This window comes from Microcaecilia unicolor, chromosome 4, assembly GCF_901765095.1.
Source record: "Microcaecilia unicolor chromosome 4, aMicUni1.1, whole genome shotgun sequence".
NCBI lineage: Eukaryota > Metazoa > Chordata > Amphibia > Gymnophiona > Siphonopidae > Microcaecilia > Microcaecilia unicolor.
The window spans coordinates 168,361,300-168,384,693 of NC_044034.1; the positions used below are offsets into that span (position 1 = coordinate 168,361,300).

Consider the following 23,394-nt stretch of genomic DNA (forward strand, 5'->3'; position numbering starts at 1 on the left):
GTTGGATGTAAGATATTTTATTTATTTTTGTTACATTTGTACCCCCACGCTTTCCCAGTCATGGCAGGCTCAATGCGGTGGGAATTGAACTCAGTTCCCCAGGACCAAAGTCTACCACCCTAACCACTAGGCCACTCCTCCACTCCACGGAAAAAAACATCTAGACTTCTAAAAGAGTAGGCTCCAAGAGCAGCCCACTAGTAAAACCAAAATGTTATGGCTAGGCAGTGGCGTAGGAAGGGGGGGGTGGTCCGCCCCGGGTGCACGCCGCTGGGGGGTGTCGGCTCCGTGCTGGTGCACTGCCCTTTCTGCCCCGGAACAGGTTACTTCCTGTTCCGGGACAGAGAGAGCAGTGAACCAGGCAGCGCGGAGCCGACACACCCAGCAACGTGCAGTCGGGGCGGATCGGCCCTCCCGCCCATCCCTCGCCCCAGGTATGCGCTCGGGGGGGGGGGGGGTGCGCTCAAGCGGGAGGAGGGTGCGCCGTGCTGCACCCGGGGGGGGGGGGGTGCGCAGCGACGACCCGCCCCGGGTGTCAGCTCCCCTCGCTACGGCTCTGTGGCTAGGATCAACTTTAACCACTTTTCCTAGTAAAGTAGGAATCTTTCTCTCCCTATTGAATCCACATTAAACATTCTGGGTGTAACTATAGATGCCACACTGTCTCTGGAACCTCAGGTTAAACTTTTAAGAAGAAAAATCTTTTGGGAGCCCAATTTTGTACAATTAGATATTTCAAAAGCAATAATAGAAGCCTGTATAATCACCTAGTTAGATTAATGTAATGTGATCTTTGCAGGTTGCCCTGAGAAAATAAGAAAATAGCTACAGATAAGCAAAATGTTTCAGCTAGATTTATCTTCAATGCAAGTAAATTTGATTCAGCTGCCCCATTGCTAAAGTCCTTACGTTGGTTGCCAATACAAGCTCATTCATTATTTAAATTGTGTTTGCTGGTGTTTAGAATTTTTTATGGTTTGGCACCATCTTATCCTAGCTTCTAGCTTTCTTGTCGTTGCCATGTAGGACACAATTGACGGGCATAATCAAAAGGGAGGCCCAAGTTTTTCTGAGGACGTCCTCGCAGAATGTCCACATGAAGGGGCGAGGAAACCCATATTATCGAAACAAGATGGACGTCCATCTTTCTTTTCGATAATACGGTCGGGGACGCACAATTCTGGAAATGTAGGTTGACCTTAGAGATGGTCATCCTTAGACTTGGTTGTTTCTGATTTTTGGCGATAATGGAAACTGAGGATGCCCATCTCAGAAACAACCAAATCCAAGCCATTTGGTCGTGGGAGGAGCCAGCATTCATAGTGCACTGGTCTCCCTCACATGCCAGGGGGTGAAGGGGGGCACCTAGATGTGGGTACAGTGGGTTTCTGGTGGGTTTTGGAGGGCTCACATTTACCACCACAAGTGTAACAGGTAGGGGGGGATGGGCCTGGGTCTGCCTGTCTGACGTGCACTGCACCTACTAAAACTGCTCCAGGGACCTGCATATTGCTGCAATGGACCTGAGTATGATATTTGAGGCTGGCAAAAAATATTTTTAAAATTCTTTTTGAGGGTGGGAGGGGGTTAGTGACCACTGGGAAGTAAGGGAGGTCATCTTCGATTCCCTCCGGTGGTCATCTAGTCAGTTCGGGCACCTTTTCGTGGCTTGGTTGTAACAAAAAAGGACCAAGTAAAGTCGTCCAAGTGCTCGTCAGGGACGCCCTTCTTTTTTCGATTATGGGTCAAGGACACCCATATGTTAGGCATGCTCAAGTCCCGTCTTCGCTATGCCTCCGATACGCCCCTGGGAACTTTGGTCGTCCCCGCGACAGAAAGCAGTTGGGGATGCCCAAAATCGGCTTTCCATTATACCGATTTGGGCGACCTTGTGAGAAGGATGCCCATCTTGCGATTTGTGTCAAAAGATGGGCGTCCTTCTCTTTTGAAAATAAGCCTGAATGTAATCAACTGACTTTGCATTTTCCTTCTGCACCAAATATCAAACACAAAATTTGTTTTCTTAAAAGTGATGAAGATTTTGGAACTCCTTACTCTTAACTCTTAGATCAATTTCTGATAATATGAGCTTCAGAAAACAGCTAAAACTTACTTGTTTAAATGATAAGTTGATAATTAATCTTCTCTTTAATTTAATTTTATCTCACTTGGTTTACTTTCTTTAATGTATTTCCCAGGAATCTGCCTGCTTGGTCTTATTGTAAACTGCATTGAACCACTTGTTCTGTCATTTTGTGGTACATAAGTTATTATATTATATGGGGGATTCCTGGAGAGTAGATGTGTAGGAGGCCCCTGCTCTGTTGGGGATTTGTCCTTGCAAGTGATTTGTGGAAGCTGAAGGGACACAATGGATCAATATATCTGAAAAGTAGGGGGGGGGGGGATAACAGTCAATGTTCCCTCTACGGTGCACAGGAGTCCATCTGCATTCCTACCATCAGGAGTGGTGCAAAAGTATCACAGTTTCAATCACAGGGGTCAAGCAGATCCCCTGGGAGTCCCAAAGGACTTGTCTACCATTCCTGACTGAAATTATATTTCTATACCTTTCCCGATGGCAGGAATGGGTGGAGGAATCCCATGCACCTTAGAGGGAACATTGCCAGCAGTCAAGTGGAAGAGTTTTGGATCAACCAGAAAAAGATAGAGGATCTAAGGAATCAGATTCATAATATATTTAGGTATCGTAGGGAGAGTAGAAGCCTGGAAGTTATTTCTGTCATCTAGGATTATGGGAGTTTAGCCATGAGGGAAAATCCCAAAATGAAGTTGTTTTGCTATTTTAATGAACAACCATGTTAGACACAACACTTTATTGCAGATCATTACCCTCTACCAAGTTTTGCCAGAGGAAACAGTTTTGGAACAACAAGCTCTGGTGGTGTTAAACTGCAAAACTGATCCCTAGTCCCGTGGGCCTTGAAGAAATTGTATTTCCCTAGTGGAGAAACCAAGGAGCTGGCCAGTGCTCTGGAGTGCCCCCAAGTCTCCTTGTGTAACTTGAGATTCTTGCACAAAATGCAGCTCAGATGGGGTCTTCTGTACCTTAGAGCTCTTTTTTTTTTTGTTACATTTGTACCCCGTGCTTTCCCACTCATGGCAGGCTCAATACGGCTTAGATGGGGCAATGGAGGGTTAAGTGACTTGTCCAGAGTCACAAGGAGCTGCCTGTGCCTGAAGTGGGAATTAAACTCAGTTCCTCAGGACCAAAGTCCACCACCCTAACCACTAGGCCACTCCTGTATTACATTATCTTACAGCAAAGAGAAGTCAAGGGAGTGAAATATCTATAGAAATTTTATTGTCCTTAGATTTAAATGATTTTGAACCTCTGTTACCAAACCATGCTAGTGGCCTTTTATGAGCTAGAGGCTGACATTTCTTTTGTTTATGGGAAGCATCTTTTCATCCACATTTGCAACATGTCTCATAGTATTTGGAAGAATGGATAATCCCTTTACGTCCAGAAATGGAGTTGTATCATCTCAATGACTGCTATTGGTTGTTCCACATCTACAGTAAATTAACTTGTGATAACTATGCAGCATGCATTTGCTTATTAATAAACCCATGGCAAGAAAGAAATTTTGTTTAGAATAAAGGTTAAGACTTGCTCCCCTATTTACTAAGTAGCACGGCAATGCCGACACAGTCCATTCAAAGTGAATGGGTTGTGTCAGCATTAGTGCATGGCAGCTGCAAGCGCGGCTTAGTAAACAGGGGGTTGGTTACATAATCAGGCCTTTTTACTGCCGTCTATTGTTGTATGATCTGTACTTGTTAATTTAGGGTGGGAGTGGATGGGTTATTTTTTTTTTATCTATTACTTTACTGATTGTATTTATATGGTTGACTGTTTTATTGTAATTTGCTTCAGGAGGTATGTAATCAAATCAAATAAAAATACAAAATTTGATGGGCTTGATGAATTTCAGTTTAGTTGTTTTCATGGTGAAAAGACTCTGAAATGCACATTGATTACATTACACTGTCCCATTTATTACATGGAGGTGGAGGTGGTAAACTCTATTTCTTATGCAGACTACAGCAGAAAGCTCAGAGGTTGGTAAGGAGAAAATAGTTGCTCTATATGGAAAAAGGTCCAGCTCTAGTTCTTTAATGGATTTTGGGGTTTCTTTCTGTGTGATGCGTTTCTATTTCTGGTGTGTAAATGCCTATTGACCAGAAAGATGGTATATAATATTCAGACTTTGAAAATTAGCTCTGAATAAAGGAAGGATGCTGCTTCCTGTATGGATCCATTTATGGAACAATCTATAAAGCTAATCTATCACCCCATCTTCCTATTTGTCTATCTCTACTGAGTGTTTTTTTAATCACTGTTCTCTCACCTGTTTTTTTCTTTTGTTATTATTTATGCAATTTTTCAACAACAATTTACAAGATATCAAGAAATAAAAATACAGGAGAAATATCCAATTAAAATAAGAAACAATCATGAAGATCTCCTATGTCCACATTATAGGTGGAAGAACCAAAAATGAAGAAACCAAATCTTATTCTAGAATAGAGCTATAGCACACACAGAGCCCACCCCACTAAAGAAATAAAAAATTGCTCAATTACCCCCTCCCTCCACACACCTGTCTTTTGGATGTATGCACTGTTCTTAGCAGTTGTAGGAGACTCGCTTAGGCCACACATGTTCTCACTGAAGACACGGAAAAAGTATTCATTGCCCATTATCAGCTCTGACGCAATGCAGTGTGTGCGCCGATAATGATCGTAAACTGTGAACCACTCCTGTAATGAGAATAAAGATGTGAAAGAGAAATCAATTTAAAAGGAGCCTGGCTGACAGAGCCACACTTACTTCCAGTCTCTGTATATCTGTCTCTCCCCTTCTCTCTCCTGCTCTCTGTCTATGTCTCCATTTTTTCCTCATCTTATTCCTGCTTTCTCTGGTCTCTTCTGCTCTTTGTATGTCTGTCTCTCCTGCTGCCTGTCTATCTCTCCCATTCTTTGTCTCCTGCTTTCTGTACCTCTCTGTCTCTCTATAGTTGGGGTTCCAGTCAAGTTTTCAGGATATCCACAATGAATATGCTTGAGATAAATTTGCATGTGCTACCTCTATTGTATGCAAATCTATCTCATGCATATTAACTGTGAGTAACCTGAAACCTGACTGACTGGTGTGTCCCAAGGATTAGGTTGAGAACCCTTGTCTACAGCAGTCCAATATATATTGTTTTCCTCTCTGCCAGAGCTGACTTAACCATTAGGCAGACAAGGTGGTTCACTAGGGTAGTACCTTCTGGGTGGTGGCAAAGAGCAGTATATTCAAAGCAAAATAATAGGACCTGACAGACACCAAGGAATCAGCCCATACCTGTCAGATTGCCTAGGGGTGGAGGGAGTTTGTGATGCTGTTATTGAGATGACATCAGAATTTGAATATTCTTTTGTTATGGTAAGCAGTAAGAGGGAATGTCATATTTTGCTGTGAGTCAATTGTTGGGGGGAGATTATGGTGCTCATTTTCATAGTAGCCTATGTAACTTTGTAAGTCTATGTGCTTTGAAAATGAGCCTCCATGTGTACAGAATTGGAGGTGCAAGATTTCTGATCCATATAGTTCTGGATCTCAAACTACACTGCCACATCATTTTGTAAAATAGCTTTAAGAGTCTTTTTGCTGATGGGTTGAAGCTGTCCAGTTGCTTCTTTCTTGCATGGAAGGCCTTCAAGTTTCATAAACTTTCAGATGCAGTAAGTGTGAGACCCAGATACGTACATTATCTTTGATGTGTTGTATTTCTTGGATATGTAGGAAAAGCAACATTTGGAAGGTTGTGATGTAGATGTATGCCAATAGGCAGGTATAAATTAAATAAATGAAATTAAATAAAACATAGGGACTAGTCATCCGCACACAAAGGGCATTTAATCTTAGCCCTCTTAGTATCCTGAAATTAAGTCAACAATTTCTTCACAGTACTGGAGAGATCCAACTGCTGATGTTAGATTATATTCTTGTTTCACTCCCTCCTTGCTGAAGTTGTGTGCAAATTGGTCTTCTTTACCTTCATCTAATAGGTAAATACATAGATTTAATCATACATGGCCCCCTAATGACAATGTGTAGTACTTTGAGGTGAAGGTCTCCAGGAAACTCCAGGACTCAGTTTTCCTCATTTTATTTTCAGTGTCTGTAAGGTTAAGAGGCGGACTATGATACCCTTATGTGCCGTGGGACTGACACGGATCCCTCTACAAACATTGGAATTAGTGGCACCCCCAGATTTGTAACCTTGGTGCATTATGTCTTCTGACCATGTCTCAGCAAAATCCCCAGATGGCAGAATTCTGTTAATTTTACAGAGGATTCCTGGACCTGCCCAGTAGATTATTAGCTTTTCATTCAGTGTCCTGTCACTCCTGTAAGAATTAAAGATACTGCATACTGGGTCAGCACAGCATCCTGTCTCTGACAGTGGTCAGTCTGGGTTACTTGGAAGTACCTAGCAGATCCTAATAGGAAAGTCAGTTCCACATTGTTCACTCATTTTCTGTCTCTCTCTTTCCCCATCTCCCCACTTTTTTTTTCCCTTCCTTCCTTTTTATTTTCCCATTCTTCTCTCTACCCTCTCTCATTCTCCCTTCAGTCTGCTTTTATCTCACCATAGTTTTTTATCAGCCTTCTGGATGGTGTAACCAGTGATTTTGGAGTTTCCATCATCTTGGGGTGGGGTCCACTCCAGGGCCACATTAAACCCCCAAACCTCTACAATTTCACTGTCTGAGGAGGTCCGGGCTTGTCTGCCAAGAAAACAAATGATATATCACTCATAAAATGCCTGGTAAATTTAACCCTTACTCTAACCTAGGGCTTCTCAAACCTGTCCTACGGTCCCCGCAGCCAGCCAGGTGTTTAGGAGATCCACAATGAATATGCTTGAGATAGAATGGAAGCAATGCATGCAGATGTTTCTCATGCGGATTCACTATCCCCAGGACAGGTTTGAGAAGCCGTAATTTAATCCAACCCAATCCATCCCTCTGGGAGAGGACAGCATTCCTAGGGATACAGAAAATCCTATATAATAAAACTCACCCTCAACGTTCTGAGGACACTGACGTCACTGTCAGGTCCTCCGGGCACTTCCTTCCGGTTCGAAGCCTTCATGGTGGTGAAGCCACCAAAAACACTGTGTTAGGACCCGCCCTCGCGTCAAACGTGATGACGTCGAGGGCGGAGCAATGGCGTCAGTGGCTTGCCGAGGTCCGCAACAATGGCGGTCAGTGCCTTCAGAACGCCGAAGGGGTGAGTAGGGAGGGGGGGAGGTTCGGAAGGAAACCGTGCTAGCGCCCATTTCATTTGCGCAAGAATGGGCATCTTTTACTAGTGTCAGAATAAAAGGCAACTGCTAAGGTTTATCAAAATCATAACAGAATTGTTATACCAGTGCAAAGATTCAACTCTGTGCTTGTGAGATCCTTGCTGCTATAATCTTTCTAGTAGTTGCACCACTAGCCTCGAAGAATAATGTAATTCTAGTCTAGGATTTACATTCTCTGCTCCTGAACACAGAGGAAAACGTGTGCCAGCACTCCTTCAGCTCTAAGGAAGCATCACACCAGGACTCATTCTCAGGGTTAAAAACTGAAGATAGTGCATACAAATTTATCTCATGTACATTCATTGTAGATAGCCTGAGAACTTGACTGGCTGGGGTGTCCAAAGGACTGGGTTGAGAACCCCTGTCACAGAGAAAACCTGGTGCCAAGACTCACACATGCTTTCCACCCCCCAAAATAGACAAAACCTTGTCCTAAGACTCACATTCCCAACCCCTGAGATAAGGGGAAACCGAGCCTAGAAGCAGCACCAGGGCTCATGCACTCCACCTCTGAGCTCAGAGAAAACCTCATGTTAGGACACTCGCTTCCAACCCCTTACCCACAATTCGAATGGTGACTGACGCTGTGTCATCCATATTCTCTATCTGTATCTTCATATCATACTTCCCAGAGTCACGACGCTCAGCTTTACGAATAAAAAAGATGGTGTCCATGTCACTGTTCCTGATTCCCACCTGTTTGGGATCTATTGGACCTCCATCTTTTGTCCAAGTGACCTGAGGCCTTGGTTTTCCCTGCAAGAGAACATCACAGATATTTGTGGTGCTTTTCTACATTTTATCCTTTGGCAATTTCTGACAGTCCCCATCCCCAGACAGCTCGAGTAGTTCAGTGAATTTTACCAAAGCAGAGAAATGGAGGGCCACATCCTTTAAGACAAAATACTGACTTCTTCCCTCCTTTCCTGGGTACACTTTGGAGCGTGATCAGCCTCAACAGATACCGTGTTTCCCTGAAAATAAGACACTGTCTTATATTAATTTTGCCCCCCAAAATGCACTAGGTCTTATTTTCAGGGGCTGTCTTATTTTCGGGGAAACATCGGGGTTGGATCGGGGTTAGGCCCGCCCGCCCTCCGTCGCTCCCGGAACTAACCTTAAACGCCTCCTTTCACCTTCGCAGCAAGCAGCAGCAGGGCAGGCCACTCCTTCCTTCCATGTCCCGCCCTCGCCTGACATAACGTCCACGAGGGCGGGGCACGGAAGGAAGGAGAGGTCTGCCCTGCTGCTGCTTGCTGCGAAGGTGAAAGGTGGCATTTAAGGTTAGTTCCGGGACCGACGGAGGGTGGGTGGTGGGGGGGGCCGCCTGGGGGCAGCCTTGTCCGGCTCTCGGCGGCCCTGCTTTCAAACAAAAATTTGCTAGGTCTTACTTTCGGGGGAGGCCTTATATCTAGCAATTCAGGAAAACCTCTACTAGGTCTTATTTTCGGGGGATGTCTTACTTTCGGGGAAACAGGGTAGGAAGGTCAAATGGCTTGAACTACTGGGCTGGCCCAGCACAAATAAATTCTAATAAATCAATACATTGTATCTTTTAATTCATACACACCCAACATGCAACATGTAGAAAGCAACATCCAGCATATACTCAGAGAGTAATTTATAACAGGTTGCTTGGTCAATAGGGTGGGAAGGCATCAATTTTTAGTCTATTCCATAAGGACACAGATACCTATAGAATATTAGCACAGATCCTATAGAAATTGCCCCTAGATGAAGGTGTGGACACTATGCCTGCTTGCAAAAAGGTGGCGTGGAGGAGTGGCCTAGTGGTTAGGGTGGTGGACTTTGGTCCTGGGGAACTGAGGAACTGAGTTCCATTCCCACTTCAGGCACAGGCAGCTCCTTATGACTCTGGGCAAGTCACTTAACCCTCCATTGCCCCATGTAAGTCACATTGAGCCTGCCATGAGTGGGAAAGCGCGGGGTACAAATGTAACAAAAATAAATAAAATAAATGTATGTATGTGTAATAGGTATTATTATTATTATTAGCATTTGTATAGCGCTACCAGACGCACGCAGCGCTGAACACCTGATACAAAGAGACAGTCCCTGCTCAAAAGAGCTTACAATCTAAGTATTTTATAGAAAATGAACATGAATTATGACTCTGCCCACAATCCACCTAAACGCTATCTTTGAGCATGCCAACTGTGCACTTACATGCTGGTTTGTTTTACATGTGAAAATAGTTTCTAAAATTAGCATCACAGTGTGCAACACACCCAGAAACATACATTCTAGAACACACAATGCACTCGTGAATATGCAGGAGCATGCAGTGTAGGATTCACTTGCAGGCAGAGGAAAAACAAGACTGGATCATGTACCTGGAATGGAATAATGTTCACTGTCCCCTACTCTCTTTACTAACTTCTGTCTCAAGTAACGAGGCAGCCAGATCTTAGGATGTTCTAAGAAAAAGCAGAAAACTTATGAATCCCTTCAACTCATGTCCTGTACTGCAGCAGGAGTGAGACGTATGAATTCATGCAGCTCCAAAAACTACACTGCAGTAGGGACCAAGACATGTGAATTTATGCTGTTCCATGTGCTACACTGCCACATGGAGGGAGATGTATGAATTCATGCAGTTCCACATACTACACTGCAGCACAGAGTGAGATCTGTGAATTCATGCAGTTCCATGTGCTTCTCTGCAACATGATCAGAAGAGTGGAATCACTCTCATTAGTGACACAGTTGTGTGCATGGAAATAGAATTTAACAAACGAGGAACAGAGAGAGAGAAGCATGGAATTGCTCTCATAAAAGCACTTGGTCCGGCGAAAAAATGTGGAATCACTTGTTAGTGACCAGTTAGGGGAGAGGTGTGCAATTTCTCTAAACATGACTGTCAGCAATCGTAGGTAGGATTATAGGTATGAGATCTCTTGTGAGTGGCCTGACTGGGATGGCAGTGTAGGATTCCTCTCAGTGACTGGATAGGATCAGAGATGTAGGATCTCTTTGGATAGTGACTGGACAGAGGGAGCAGTATAGGATCTCTCAGCCAGCAGCGTAGAAAGGATGAAGTGTTATGGTAGAGAAGTGAAGCACTCACGTATTATTTCACGAATTGTTATGGCTTCTTTGAGTAGTGTGGTTCACTGCTTCCTGCTGCGTTCACAGCTCGGATGCGGAAATTCAACTTTTCACCTGTGTTCAGGTCACGGATCTGTACTGAGGTGCGATCTGTCAGTTCTTGCAGAGCTGGAACCCACTCAGAGGCTGCACAAAACAACAGATCATTGGAAATAAATAGATGTTGTTCAGGAGGAATGGTCTCTGAGGTGCCTGTAGCAGTGCAAGAGTTATTCCTGGAAGGATGTTTCATATATTTTTATTACCACTCAGCAGATTGTTGAATTGTCTAGGTCTGAAATTATATTGTACATAGATGATATTCAATTTCTGATTGAAATTGATAAATCAGTAGAGGATGCGTTTCAAATGCTAAGACTTTACTTGAATGCAGTGAATCAATGGCTACACAGAAGTCACTTAAAACTCAGCATTACAAAAAAACCAAATACTTTTATTGACTAGTCATCAGTGTGAAGATGTATCTGGATATTTTGTGTTAAAGGGCTTAACTGTTTCCTACTATTAATACAATCTGGAATTTACGGGTTATTTTTTGATTCTTCTCTATCTATGAAACCACAAGTTACTAAAATGGTAAGGAAAGTATTTTTCAAGCTGAAGTGATCGGAAGATTATGCTCTCCAATATTAGGTTGGTTGTTCAAGGTGTGGTAAAATGCCATGCTTCGACTACTGTAATGGTTTATTGGTGGCATAGGCGCCAACTTCATGGGTACTGTGGGTGCTCGAGCACCCCCAATATTTGAAACCCATCAGTCATCCAACGGCACATCCAAAGTTCCCGTTCCAACGTCCCCAGCCCGACTTACCCGCCCTCTCTCCATCAACAGCCCTCCTTGCCTTCCTGCCATCCAGCCAGCACTTAAAACTCATTTTACCTGAAGAAGTCGTGATGGCAGTGAAAGAAGCAGAGCAGAGCAGGCTCACCTTCAGCCTTCCCCTTCCCTCTCAGCGTCCCGCCCTTGCAGAAACAGGAAATGAGGGCGGGACGCTGAGAGGGAAGGGGAAGGTGAAGGCGAGCTTGCTCTGCTTTCACTGCTGACACGACTTCTTCAGGTAAAATGAGTTTTAAGCGCTGGCTGGGCGGCAGGAAGGCAAGGAGGGCTGTTCAGGGAGAAGATGGCAGGTAGGGTGTTGGGCTGGGGGGTGGAACTGGAACTCGGGGGGCATGTGGGGTTTGGGGCGTCACTGGACATGGAGGGGAGGGCATGGGAGAGAGGAGAAATCACTGGACATGGATGGGAGGAGAGGGCAGAGGAGAATCGCTGGACATGGATGAGAGGGAGGGGGAGAGAGGAGAAATTGCTAGACATGGAGGGGAGAGCAGGGGAGAGAGGAGAATTGCTGGATATGGATGGGGAGAAGGCAGGGGAGAGAGGAGAGTTGCTGGACATGAATGGATGGAGGGGAGGGCAGGGGAGAGAGGAGAGTTGCTGTACATGGATGCAGGGGAGGGCAGGAGAAATGCTGGATGGAGGAGAGGGAAGACAGGAAGGACATGCACATGGATGGAGGGGAGGGGAGAGAGGAGAAATGCTGGACATGGAGTGAAGGAAAGACAGAGGAAGTAGATGCACATGGAGGGGAGAGGAGAAATGGTGGACATTGATGGAGGGGAGGGAAGACAGGAGGAGATGTACATGGATGGAGGGAAGAGAGGAGAAATGGTGGACATGGATGGAGGGGAGGGAAGAGAGGAAGTGAGATGAACATGGATAGAGGGGAGGAGAGAGAGGAAAATGGTGGACATGGATGGAGGAGAGGGAAGAGAGAGGAAGGAGATGCATATGGATGGAAGGGAGTGAAGAAAGTGGAAGGAGATGCATACTGACGGAGATGAGGGAAAGGGAAAACACTACACATGGATGGAGAAAATAGATGCTGGATGGAAAGGGGGAAGAGAGGAGGCAGATGCTGGATGGAAAGGGGAGAGAGAGAGAGGGTAGACGCTGATGGAAAGGGGGAGAGAGAGAGTTGATTGAAAAGAAGAAACAAGAGACTGGGACCAACACAAATAGAAACAGTAAACGGCCAGACCACAAGGTAGGAAAAAATTAATTTTATTTTAGTTTAGGATAAAGTAGTGTGGTAGCTGTGTTAATAAATACAGAAAATGGAAGTAAGGTGATCTCTTTATTGGACTAATTTTAATACATTTTTGACTAATGTTTGGAGACCACCCTCCTTTCTCATGTCAGAACAGAATACTATCCTGACCTAAGGAAAGAAGTTTTGGCCTTTGAAAGCTAATTGAAAAATGTATTTAGTCCAATAAAATGATATTATCATATTTCCATTTTTTTTTTTTTATTTGTATTTGTTAACCTATAGTATAGTGATTGAAAAATGTCAGTTTTTGAAATTTGCATCTCTTTATTTGCACAGTACAGGGGGACTGAGGGGCGGACTGTTCAGGGAAGAAGTCCTGGTGCAGGTTGCAGGCAGCCTACGAGTGGCGCTGCCACTGCCCAGGTGAAGACTGCAGCAGACAGGATTTTAAGGTACGGTGGGGTGGGGGGGAGGGAAACACACTGCCCGTAACAAATAAATAAATAAATAAAATTTCAGCACTCCCAATCATTTTGAAAAGTTCGCTCCTATGATTGGTGGGACTGAATAAAAATGTGTTGAAAGTTTTACAAATAGTTCAAAACACTGCAGCAAGAATTGTCTTAGGTTTTTCACGGTATTGCAACATCAGACCTGTACTGAAAGAATTTAATTGGTTTCCGATAGAACAACGAATTATATTCAAAATCTTATTATTGGTGTTTAAGGTGCTAAATAATCTGGTTTCTCCCATCATTGCTACAACATTGTGAATTTATCATCCTAACAGGACACTTAGGGCTTCTTTTACAAAGCCGCACTAGCGATTCCCATGCTGCAAATGAGAGGAAGCCCATAGGAACTGAATGGGCTTCCTCTCATTTGTTGCACTGAGAATCAGTAGCGTGGCTTTGTAAAAGAGGCTCTTAGGTCATCTAACTTGAATCTACTGGAAAGACTATATATTAAAATCATTAAAGTTGAAGAAAATGGGTCTAAGATGAATGTTTTTTGGACAGAATGAGCTAAATGTCCCAATTCTGACTTGGACATTTTTTCAAAACTGACATCCACATGTTTGACTCAGAAGGGGATAGGTGCTCAAGAACCTTTGTTACCCCCAAAAGACAGAATGTCACTCAAGAAGGATCCCACACACAGGCAGAGGAAGAGTGTGCAATATTATAGTGCTTATTCAAGACAGAATACTACCTCAAAGCCTAGTACTTGTTTTGCACATAAGTTCAGTAAAGAGCAGTGGCCAACTGAGGTGGGGGCCTCAGACGGCAGTCTTTATGGAGCGGCATTGTTCCCCTTTCCTTCCTCAACTCCTCTCCCCAGCCTACATTCTTTTTTGTTTTTCAAACGTCATCGTTGGCAGCAATCCCCATACACTGCTCTGCCACCGGCAAGGATGTTTCCTCTGTACTGTGGGCCACCTCTCCGACATAATTTCCTGTTTCCTTGGAGGTGGGCCACAGTACAGAGGAGATGCTGGTGCCAGCGGCAGGACAGTTTAAGGGGATCACTGCTGATGCCTTTTGAAAACAACAGCAAAAAAAAAGATGGTAGGCTTGGGGAGGGGGATTGAGGAAGGAAGGAAGGATGGAAGGGGGGGGGAGATGCCAGACTGTGACCAGAATGGGGAGGAGTTGGCAGAGAGAGAGTGTGGAAAGATATTGGACTTGGGGGGGGGGGGAGTGCGATGCCAGGGGGGGAGGGGTGCCATCTCATCCTGCCTCAGCGGCAGACTGCCTTAGGCCACCCCTGGTAAACAGAGTTGAAGCAATTAATATCCATCTTTGAGTTATTCTGTTGAGGGTCTTCTAAGCCAGGATCTTGAAGGCAAAATTCTTCTCCTCAGAGAAAACCTGCTATGCTGGAGAAGAATGTGTATACTGAGAGTAAAGTGGAGAGAGGACTGAGCAGAAATAAGTACTCTGTTGAGGCCCTGGGTTGCAATTCCAGCAATGGACCACTGTCTTAATGAGGACAAAGTTTAATATATATTTACAGGATCACTCTAGGAGGGGTAGCATTGGGATGGTCATCATTGAGTTTAATGATCAAAATTGCAGGGGGAGAAGGAAGCAAAAGGCTTGAAAATTACATGAGGTTGCGCATGGCTGAAAAGTTGCTTAGAGCATCTCATATTCTTGCACCAGCCCTGGGCGGATGCTTGGGATGCCTTTCTGTATTGAAGAAGGAGGAGGTCTGTGTGAGCAATATTTTTTGTGGTTTTGATTTGTGTGTTTCTACAGGTGAGTCTGAGAAAGAGACACACACATTGAGAACTTGTACTCACATCCCTCCTTACAGTACTCCACGCTATAGCCATCCAGCCCCACAGCTCCAATGCGTTCTGGGGGTCTCCACTTCAGGGTGATGCTGGTGTCAGAAATATCTTCCACAGTCAGGTTAGTTGGTTCACTTGGTGGAGCTAAACAAGTGATATACATTAGTACCTTCAGCAGGCCAAAGCAATCACAAATACAGTCAGGGGTTAGCAGCAGAGCAGGGCTGACAGCATGAACAATGATCACATCAGCAAGGGTAGGGTGAAAGAAACAGCTGAGAGTTAGGAAGGGTTCCTGCAACCCTAGCAGATATAAAGCTGAACCTCAAAAGCCCCACTCTAAATTAAACTGGCTATTTGACCAAACATGTGCAGACTCATCTAAAACCTGCCCTACGGTTTTGTGTAAGCCACATTGAGCCTACAACTAGTGGGAAAATGTGGGCTATAAATGTGTTAAATAAATAAATAAATAAAAACTATTCATTGTGGATAGTCTGAAAACTGATCTGAGGTGTAAAGTGAGCATATCACAATGAAAGTATCTGATCATTCAGAGTTTCATGTAATCCTACTTCTTGTCCTTCCTTCTTTTCTATGAGCACATCTTAGTCGGACGAGTCGGAGAAACTTATTGACTTCACGGTAAACCTGGAGGACGTAATGGGGCACTTCAGCAAACTGAAGAGTAGCAAATCTCCTGGACCGGATGGTATTCATCCTAGAGTACTGATAGAACTGAAAAATGAGCTTGCGGAGCTACTGCTAGTGATATGCAATTTATCCTTAAAATCGAGCGTGGTACCGGAAGATTGGAGGGTGGCCAATGTAACACCCATTTTTAAAAAGGTTCCAGGGGAGATCTGGGAAATTATAGACCGGTGAGTCTGACGTCAGTGGGGGAAAATGGTTGAGGCTATTAAAAAACAAAATTACAGAGCACATCCGAGTACATGGATTACTGAGACCGAGTCAGCACGGCTTTTGGGTGGGGAAATCTTGCCTGACCAATTTACTTCAATTCTTTGAAGGAGTAAACAAACATGTGGACAAAGGGGAACCGGTTGATATTGTGTATCTGGATTTTCAAAAGGCGTTTGACAAGGTACCACATGAAAGGCTACAGAGGAAATTGGAGGGTCATGGGATAAGAGGAAAAGTCCTATTGTGGATTAAAAACTGGTTGAAGGATAGGAAACAGAGAGTGGGGTTAAATGGGCAGTATTCACAATGGAGAAGGGTAGTTAGTGGGGTTCCTCAGGGGTCTGTGCTAGGACCGCTGCTTTTTAATATTTATAAATAACTTAGAGATGGGAGTAACTAGCGAGGTAATTAAATTTGCTGATGACACAAAGTTATTCAAAGTCGTTAACTCGCGACAGGATTGTGAAAAATTACAGAAGGACCTTACGAGACTGGGAGACTGGGCGGCTAGATGGCAGATGACATTTAATGTGAACAATTGCAAGGTGATGCATGTGGGAAAAAAGAACCCGAATTATAGTACATCATACAAGGTTCCATGTTAGGAGTTACAGACCAAGAAAGGGATCTGGGTGTTGTCGTCGATAATACACTGAAACCTTCTGCTCAGTGTGCTGCTGTGGCTCGGAAAGCGAATAGAATGTTGGGTATTATTAGGAAAGGTATGGAAAACAGGTGTGAGGATGTTATAATGCCGTTATATCGCTCCATGGTGCGACCACACCTTGAGTATTGTGTTCAATTCTGGTCGCCGCATCTCAAGAAAGATATAGTGGAACTGGAAAAGGTGCAGCGAAGGGCGACTAAAATGATAGCGGGGATGAGACGACTTCCCTATGAAGAAAGACTAAGGAAGCTAGGGCTTTTCAGCTTGGCGAAGAGACGGCTGAGGGGAGACATGATAGAGGTATATAAAATAATGAGTGGAGTGGAACAGGTGGATGTGAAGCGTCTGTTCACGCTTTCCAAAAATACTAGGACTAGGGGGCATGCGATGAAACTACAGTGTAGTAAATTTAAAACAAATCGGAGAAAATGTTTCTTCACCCAACGAGTAATTAAACTCTGGAATTCGTTGCCGGAGAGCATGGTGAAGGCGGTTAGCTTGGCTGAGTTTAAAAAGGGGTTAGACGGTTTCCTAAAGGACAAGTCCATAAACCGCTACTAAATGGACTTGGGAAAAATCCAAAATCCCAGGAATAACATGTATAGAATGTTTGTACATTTGGGAAGCTTGCCAGGTGCCCTTGGCCTGGATTGGCCGCTGTCGTGGATAGGATGCTGGGCTCGATGGACCCTTGGTCTTTTCCCAGTGTGGCATTACTTATGTACATATGTCTTTACGTGCAGGGCCCTCACAAGGGATAGGCAAGCTCTCCATCTTTCTTGAAAAATCCATTCTCCTTCACCCTTACCCAGCAGGTTTCAGGAAGGGCCATAGTATAGAAATGCTACTGGTTATCCATGACATAATCAGGACTGCTCTGGATTAATACACCTTGTAGTGGTAGTGGTGGTTTCCCTGGACCTTCCTTCAGCATTTGATCTTGCAGATCACAATCTCCTTCTCAAATGGTTACACACATTATTGGCATCACTGGTACAGTTTTTAAATGGTGTCATAATTATCTCTCTAACAGAAATCAGCTGACTCACTGACATTCTCTTCTATCTTTCTTCTGCAATCACGGGTTCCACAAGGTTTAATTTTGGCACCCAGTCTCATCAATATCTTTCTTGCCCCACTTCTTACACTAATCCAATCCAACAACTGCATACCATTCTGCTATGCAGACATTCAGATTCTTTACCATTTTAGTTCTGATCACTCAGACCTCTCTGATCTCATGTAAGTTTCTACCTGGCTATGTGATCATCTCCTGTTCCTTAACACAAGTAAATATGAGGCTATTCACTTCCCAAATCCCTATGCAGTTACTACATTCCCCTCTCATTGAGAGCCATCCTCTATCTGTTAGAGACTCTATCAAAATTCTTTATGTAATCTTTGACAGCCATCTCACCTTCAAACTTCAGATTGGCTCTATTCTTCGCATTCCCTTTTGTTCTTCACCATATTTGTGCTGTCAGATCCATCCTCTCTTCTTCTGCCATTTGTTCCCTTCTTCTCAGTCTAAGTAATTCCCCACCTCAACTATTGCAACTCACTTTATGTAGGCCTGCTGCTCTACTCTCTTAAATGACTCAAACTCATTCAGTCTACCGCTGTTCGCTTGCTTTGTAAATCCAAACCTTTGGACTAATTACCCTGCTTCTTTGCTCTGAACACTGGCTACCACTTTCCTCACACATTCAATTTAAAATCTTAATCTTAGTATTCAAGGGCCATCTCTCCTCGCTCCTGATTACATGATCTGTTTGTTCACCCCCCCCCCCACTCCTGCCCCCGTACCAACACAGGACAACTTGCGCTTCCACCACCATCAGTCATCTGACTTAATATCAACTGTGCCTCTGCCATCAGCTATGTGGGTCCTAAACTTTGGAATGCTCTCATTCCAACTTCGCCTCAAAGCCTCCTAGCTCAGATTCAAGATTACACTCAAACTCATCCTATTCACTCAAGCATTGCCTAAAGTCCAATAAAGAGTCCCAAAATTTCTTCACGGCTACACTTTTCACTGCTATCTCTTCTGAATTTCCCCTCCCTTTCTATGTCTATTTCCATTACCTATCATCTTTCCTGGGCTTTGCCTTAGCCAAGCTTTACTTTAGTAGATTATTGTAAACTGCATAGAAACCAGAAATAGCCCTTTTGGCATAGCAAGACTTTTAAGTAAGTAAGTAAGTAAGTAAGTAAGTAAGTAAGTAAGTAAATAGATATCCAGCTTCATGCTGCCCACTAGACTAGAGTCATTGTGCAAGTCTGCAAGCACAAGATCACGGTGCTAAAAGTAACTTTTGCCATGGTCATCATTTAGTTAATGTGAGCCCAGACTCTGTAGACTGTTAGGATAAGGAGAGATGGGTAGAATAACACAGCCAGTGAGACTAGACTGTAATACTACCAGAACTAACCACACAACACAACCAAAGAGAACAGACTGGTAATATTATCACAACTAAACACATACAACCAATGAGAGCAGACTGGTGATATTATCACAACTAAACACAAAACATCCAATGAAATCAGATTACTGATACTACCAGAACTAACCACACAACACAGCCAATGAGAGCAGACTAATGATGTTATCACAACTAACCACTCAACACATCCAACCGCTCTGAAAGGTTTCTCGAGGGTGATCAATCAAGTATAAAATAAATCTGGAAACGGAAACTTGCAATGAAATCAGATTATGGATATTATCAGAACTAACCACACAACACAGCCAATGAGAGCAGACTGGTGAAATTATCACACCTAATCACACAACACAGCCAATGAGAGCAGACTAATGATATTATCACAGTCAACCACAAAACACATCCAATGAAACCAAACAAATAATTTTATCAGAACTAACCATGTAACACAGCCGATGAGACCAGACGGATAATATTATTACAGCTATTTCAATTCCCACATTAATGTAGTTTATTTATTTACAGCATTTATATCCCACAATTTTCCACCCATGGGCAGGTCCAATGTGGCTTGCAACAATCTACATAAAAACACAGCATGTCAGGGGTCAAACAATTAATGTCCTAGAAGTATAATGGGGAAAAAGGCAAAGTGAGGTAAAGTAAAAGAGAAACAGCAGCGGTGAGTAATGTGACACCGGGGTAAGACAGATCAGAAGGTAGAGATGCCTGGCAGGAGTGAGGCATACGCTTTGCCAAATAGAAAGGTCTTGAGGTGCTTTTTGAAAGTAGGGTGATCAGTAGTAAGTTTCACCAGTTTAGGCAGTTCATTCCAGAGATGAGCACTAGAGTAGGAGAAAGTTGATGCAAAGGTGCTTTTGTATTTAAGTTCATTATATACTGGGTAATGGAGGTTTAAACCAGCTAATAAAACTGTTTCATTTAAAAATAAGCCAAGCAACAGTGAAAATCCTGTTTCAAGTCACATTTTTACTGCTTTTCTTTTTCCCCCTTTTTGCTCTCTCTCTCTCTTTATATAAAGCATTTGAGACCAGTGGCATAGCCAAGGGTGGGCCTGGGTGGGCCCAGGCCCACCCACTTTGAGCTCAGGCCCACTCAGTAGCAACACACCTATGATGTGGCTGGCAGGGATCCCCAAGCTCCACCAGCCGAAAACTCCCAACAACTGTCCCTCCTGCATACCTTGTAAATAGAAGATCTTGGCTTGCAGCGAGCAGCGACTGATACATACTGTTCACACCAGCCCCACAGCCTTCCCTTTGATGTATTCCTGCCTATATGGAAACAGGAAGTTGCATCAGAGAGAAGGCTGTGGAGTCAACATGAGCAGTGTGTATTAGTTGCTGTTAGCTGCCGGTGAAAATCTGTTATTTAAAAGGTATGCAGGGAAGGGGGGATGTTTGAGAGACCATATCACATGCAGAGAGAGAGCGGGAGAGATGAAATCACTCGTGGGACAGGGTGGAATTCTGCCCACCTATCTTGGACCCAGGCTCCACCCAAATTGGGTGTCTGGCTATGCCCCTGTTTGAGACTACTCCACTGCGCTTTGCTTGTTGGGAAGCTGTTGGGATCAAATATTTATACCAACATTTTAATGGAAGAGAGGAAGGTTAAACCATTTGCGGACTTGCAGTTATCCTATTCTCTGCCTAATGCTGAGTGCTTTGCATATTCCAGCTTGTCATTATGTCTGAAGTTTGCCATGGAGGATTTATGGAGATTGTACAAGAGACTGTTATAAAGGCTTTGACACTGGGCTCTCAGAATCGAGTTCCCTTGGCTTTCCATCATAAATACCTCCAGTACCTCCTTGGAAAAGCTCGACTATGACCCATCTGGCCAGGTGATGGTCGGAGGACTTATCGTTTGAGCTTTCTGGAGCTCAGCTGCAAGTCAGTGTTCAGAGCACTCAACAGAGACTAAGCAGTGCATCTCTTTGGGATCTGCAGTACTGCTTTGCTCTCCGCCTGTGCATCTCACTGGTCCGGGCACACAAAGCAGCCTTTAATATGACTGGCATCTGTTCCAAATGTAACCATATTCCTGCAGCTCTTGAACACATGTTCTGGACTTGTCTGCTTATTCAATTTTGGAGTCAGGTGCTGTGCAATGTCTCAGTGCAGTGGGGCCCTTACTATTCCACAGCATCCTTCTTTGTTGTTTGCAGCATCCAGACTTTCTAGATTCCTCCCACAAGGCCTCAGAGGGTAATGTCATTTGGACCTGATGGTGAAGCGGGCCATTCTACTTTATTGGAGAGAAGCCATGGCCCCCATTTGGGCGACTTGGAGAGTCAATATGATCTCTTTGCTTTCAGTGGAGCACTTGGGGGTTCAAGACATTTATCTGTGTAAGGGAGTGATTCCAGAGGATCTGGAGCAGTTTTTGGCTACTTTGCAACCTGTAGCCCATAGCAGACTACTGAATAAGCGGAGTGTGCAGTTGTAGTTATGGGGGAGGGAGGGGGGTTTGCCAATTACATGACTAATTTTGGGTGTTGACCATGTTTGCTGGGATTATTAGATGAAAAGTTTGACAGTTTGGATGTGTGTTTTTGGTTTACTCTCAATAAAAATTATTAAACATAAAGCATTTGAACTGTTAGTTTTCTGCTTCTTCTCCTCTGGTGCATTTTGCTTCTTTGCTCCATTTCCAAAGCCCTGAACATTGTGAGACCCTCTATATTCTTTTGCGGGTCATCTCGTTGACTTCTGGTAGTGAATCCTTCAGCCCTGTGGGTACCTGAGCTGCCTAGGTTGGTCATGCTGTCTACACCTGAGATGCTTAGACACTCTGCTGCTGATCATTCACAGCACACGCCCTGCCAGGGACCGAAAATGATCTGATTGCTGGACACAGAACAGCACTCGGAGGGGCACTGGCCTGTGCGTATCCCAAACCCCTGCACTAGACTTGCAGTTACAATTGACTATGAATGATTTGAAAATCTCCTATTCCTCCTTTCAGGACTATCTTATGTTACATCAACTAAGTGGGCTCAGCCCCACAAGATTTCAATTTTCTCCATAATCAGAAACATCACATTCAGAAACCTATCGGGCACATATGATCCGGTAAGTTATCAGGATTTTGATTTAGGGGACAAAAAGCAAGGGATAATGATATCATTCTTGAATGTTATCAGGTCTTTCTCAGGCTATATTTTATGTAGGAATTCAGTTTTGGCACCATATAAGGTACATAAGTACATAAGCACGCCATGCTGGGAAAAGACCAAATGTCCATCAAGCCCCAGCACTCTGTCTCTGACAGCGGCCCAATCCAGGCCCCAAGAACCCTGGCAAAACCCCCAAATCAATGGATTTTTTCCTTCAGGAATCTGTCCAGACCCCCTTTAAATTCAGCAAGGCCAGCTGCCGTCACTACCTTCTCCGGCAATGAGTTCCAGAGTCTAACCACGCGCTGAGTAAAGAAAAAACTTTCTCTGATTTGTTTTAAACCTACCACATTCTAATTTCATCTCAGAAAATCATCCAAATGTTTGCAGGTTACAAAGAATGACCCTCAGATTAACAAAGGGGCACAAGGACTGGTGTCCAGACTATGGTTATATACATTAGAAAAAAAAAGGCAATCAAAGGGAATTTAATTACATTGTACAAATTTATCAGTGAATCCCTTAACAGGTGTCATACATAATGGGACCGATGAGGGTAACCTTGCATTAAAGCCATGTGCTAAAGCTCAGTGCAGTTCCTAAAGCAAATATAAAACATAATTTTGCTTCCCAGTTCCATGGCCAAAGAATATGCAAGTAAGCTGCACACAGAAAATGTGTACAAAGTTTTAATGCACACCCATAGGTGCATATGCTGGAATGCTCTTCTGTGCAATAAATATTAATACTCATTCTAAGCAGAAATATTATTGGATTATATTATACTGTCAGCAATCCAGACTGAATTAAATTTGTGCCTAGCTTTCGAGATTTATGTTCCCTTCATTAGGTCAGTGAAACATGATCTAGGCATTAAAGCTTTCTGGATATATTCCAGAGGAGAAAGAAATTGGCAGTGGTTAACATGATTATACTCGTAGGCAGTGTTTCCCAAGTTGGTCCTGGGTTTTCAGGATATCCACAATGAATATGTATGAGATTGATTTGCCTATATGGCCTCCATTGTATGCAAATATCTTTTCATGCATATTCATGTGGGATATCTTGAAAACCTGACTGGCAAGAGGGTTCTTCAGGACCAGCATGTGAAAACACTGCTCTAGGGAGCAGTTCAACCAGGGAATTAATTTGTTCACTATATTTAGGGTCAGAAAATAATTAGTTTACTGAACTGAGAACTGAGTGAAGATGCATAATGCATTTAAAAAATATTTGTTTCTATTGTAAAAAGAAGACATTTGTTAGATAGACGCATTTGTTAGGTGGTAGAGGAAGGTGGATCTTTTTTTAACTTAACTAGGAGGTAATGGTGCTCTCCTAGGGGACATTTAT

At 43.7% G+C, this 23,394-nt stretch overlaps 1 protein-coding gene across 1 annotated transcript in view; it reads right to left on the reverse strand.

Moving 5' to 3' along the window:
• Positions 1-23,394, reverse strand: part of MYBPC3 (myosin binding protein C, cardiac) — a 98,617-nt gene that overhangs the window by 16,378 nt on the left and 58,845 nt on the right. Inside the window, exons 15-20 of the mRNA XM_030202438.1 lie at positions 14,871-15,005; positions 10,540-10,640; positions 7,969-8,141; positions 6,667-6,804; positions 6,264-6,423; positions 4,629-4,788 (exon numbers count right to left, since the gene is read on the reverse strand). Of these exons, the coding sequence (XP_030058298.1) occupies positions 4,629-4,788; positions 6,264-6,423; positions 6,667-6,804; positions 7,969-8,141; positions 10,540-10,640; positions 14,871-15,005 (867 nt within the window). The remainder of the gene's footprint in view (positions 1-4,628; positions 4,789-6,263; positions 6,424-6,666; positions 6,805-7,968; positions 8,142-10,539; positions 10,641-14,870; positions 15,006-23,394) is intronic.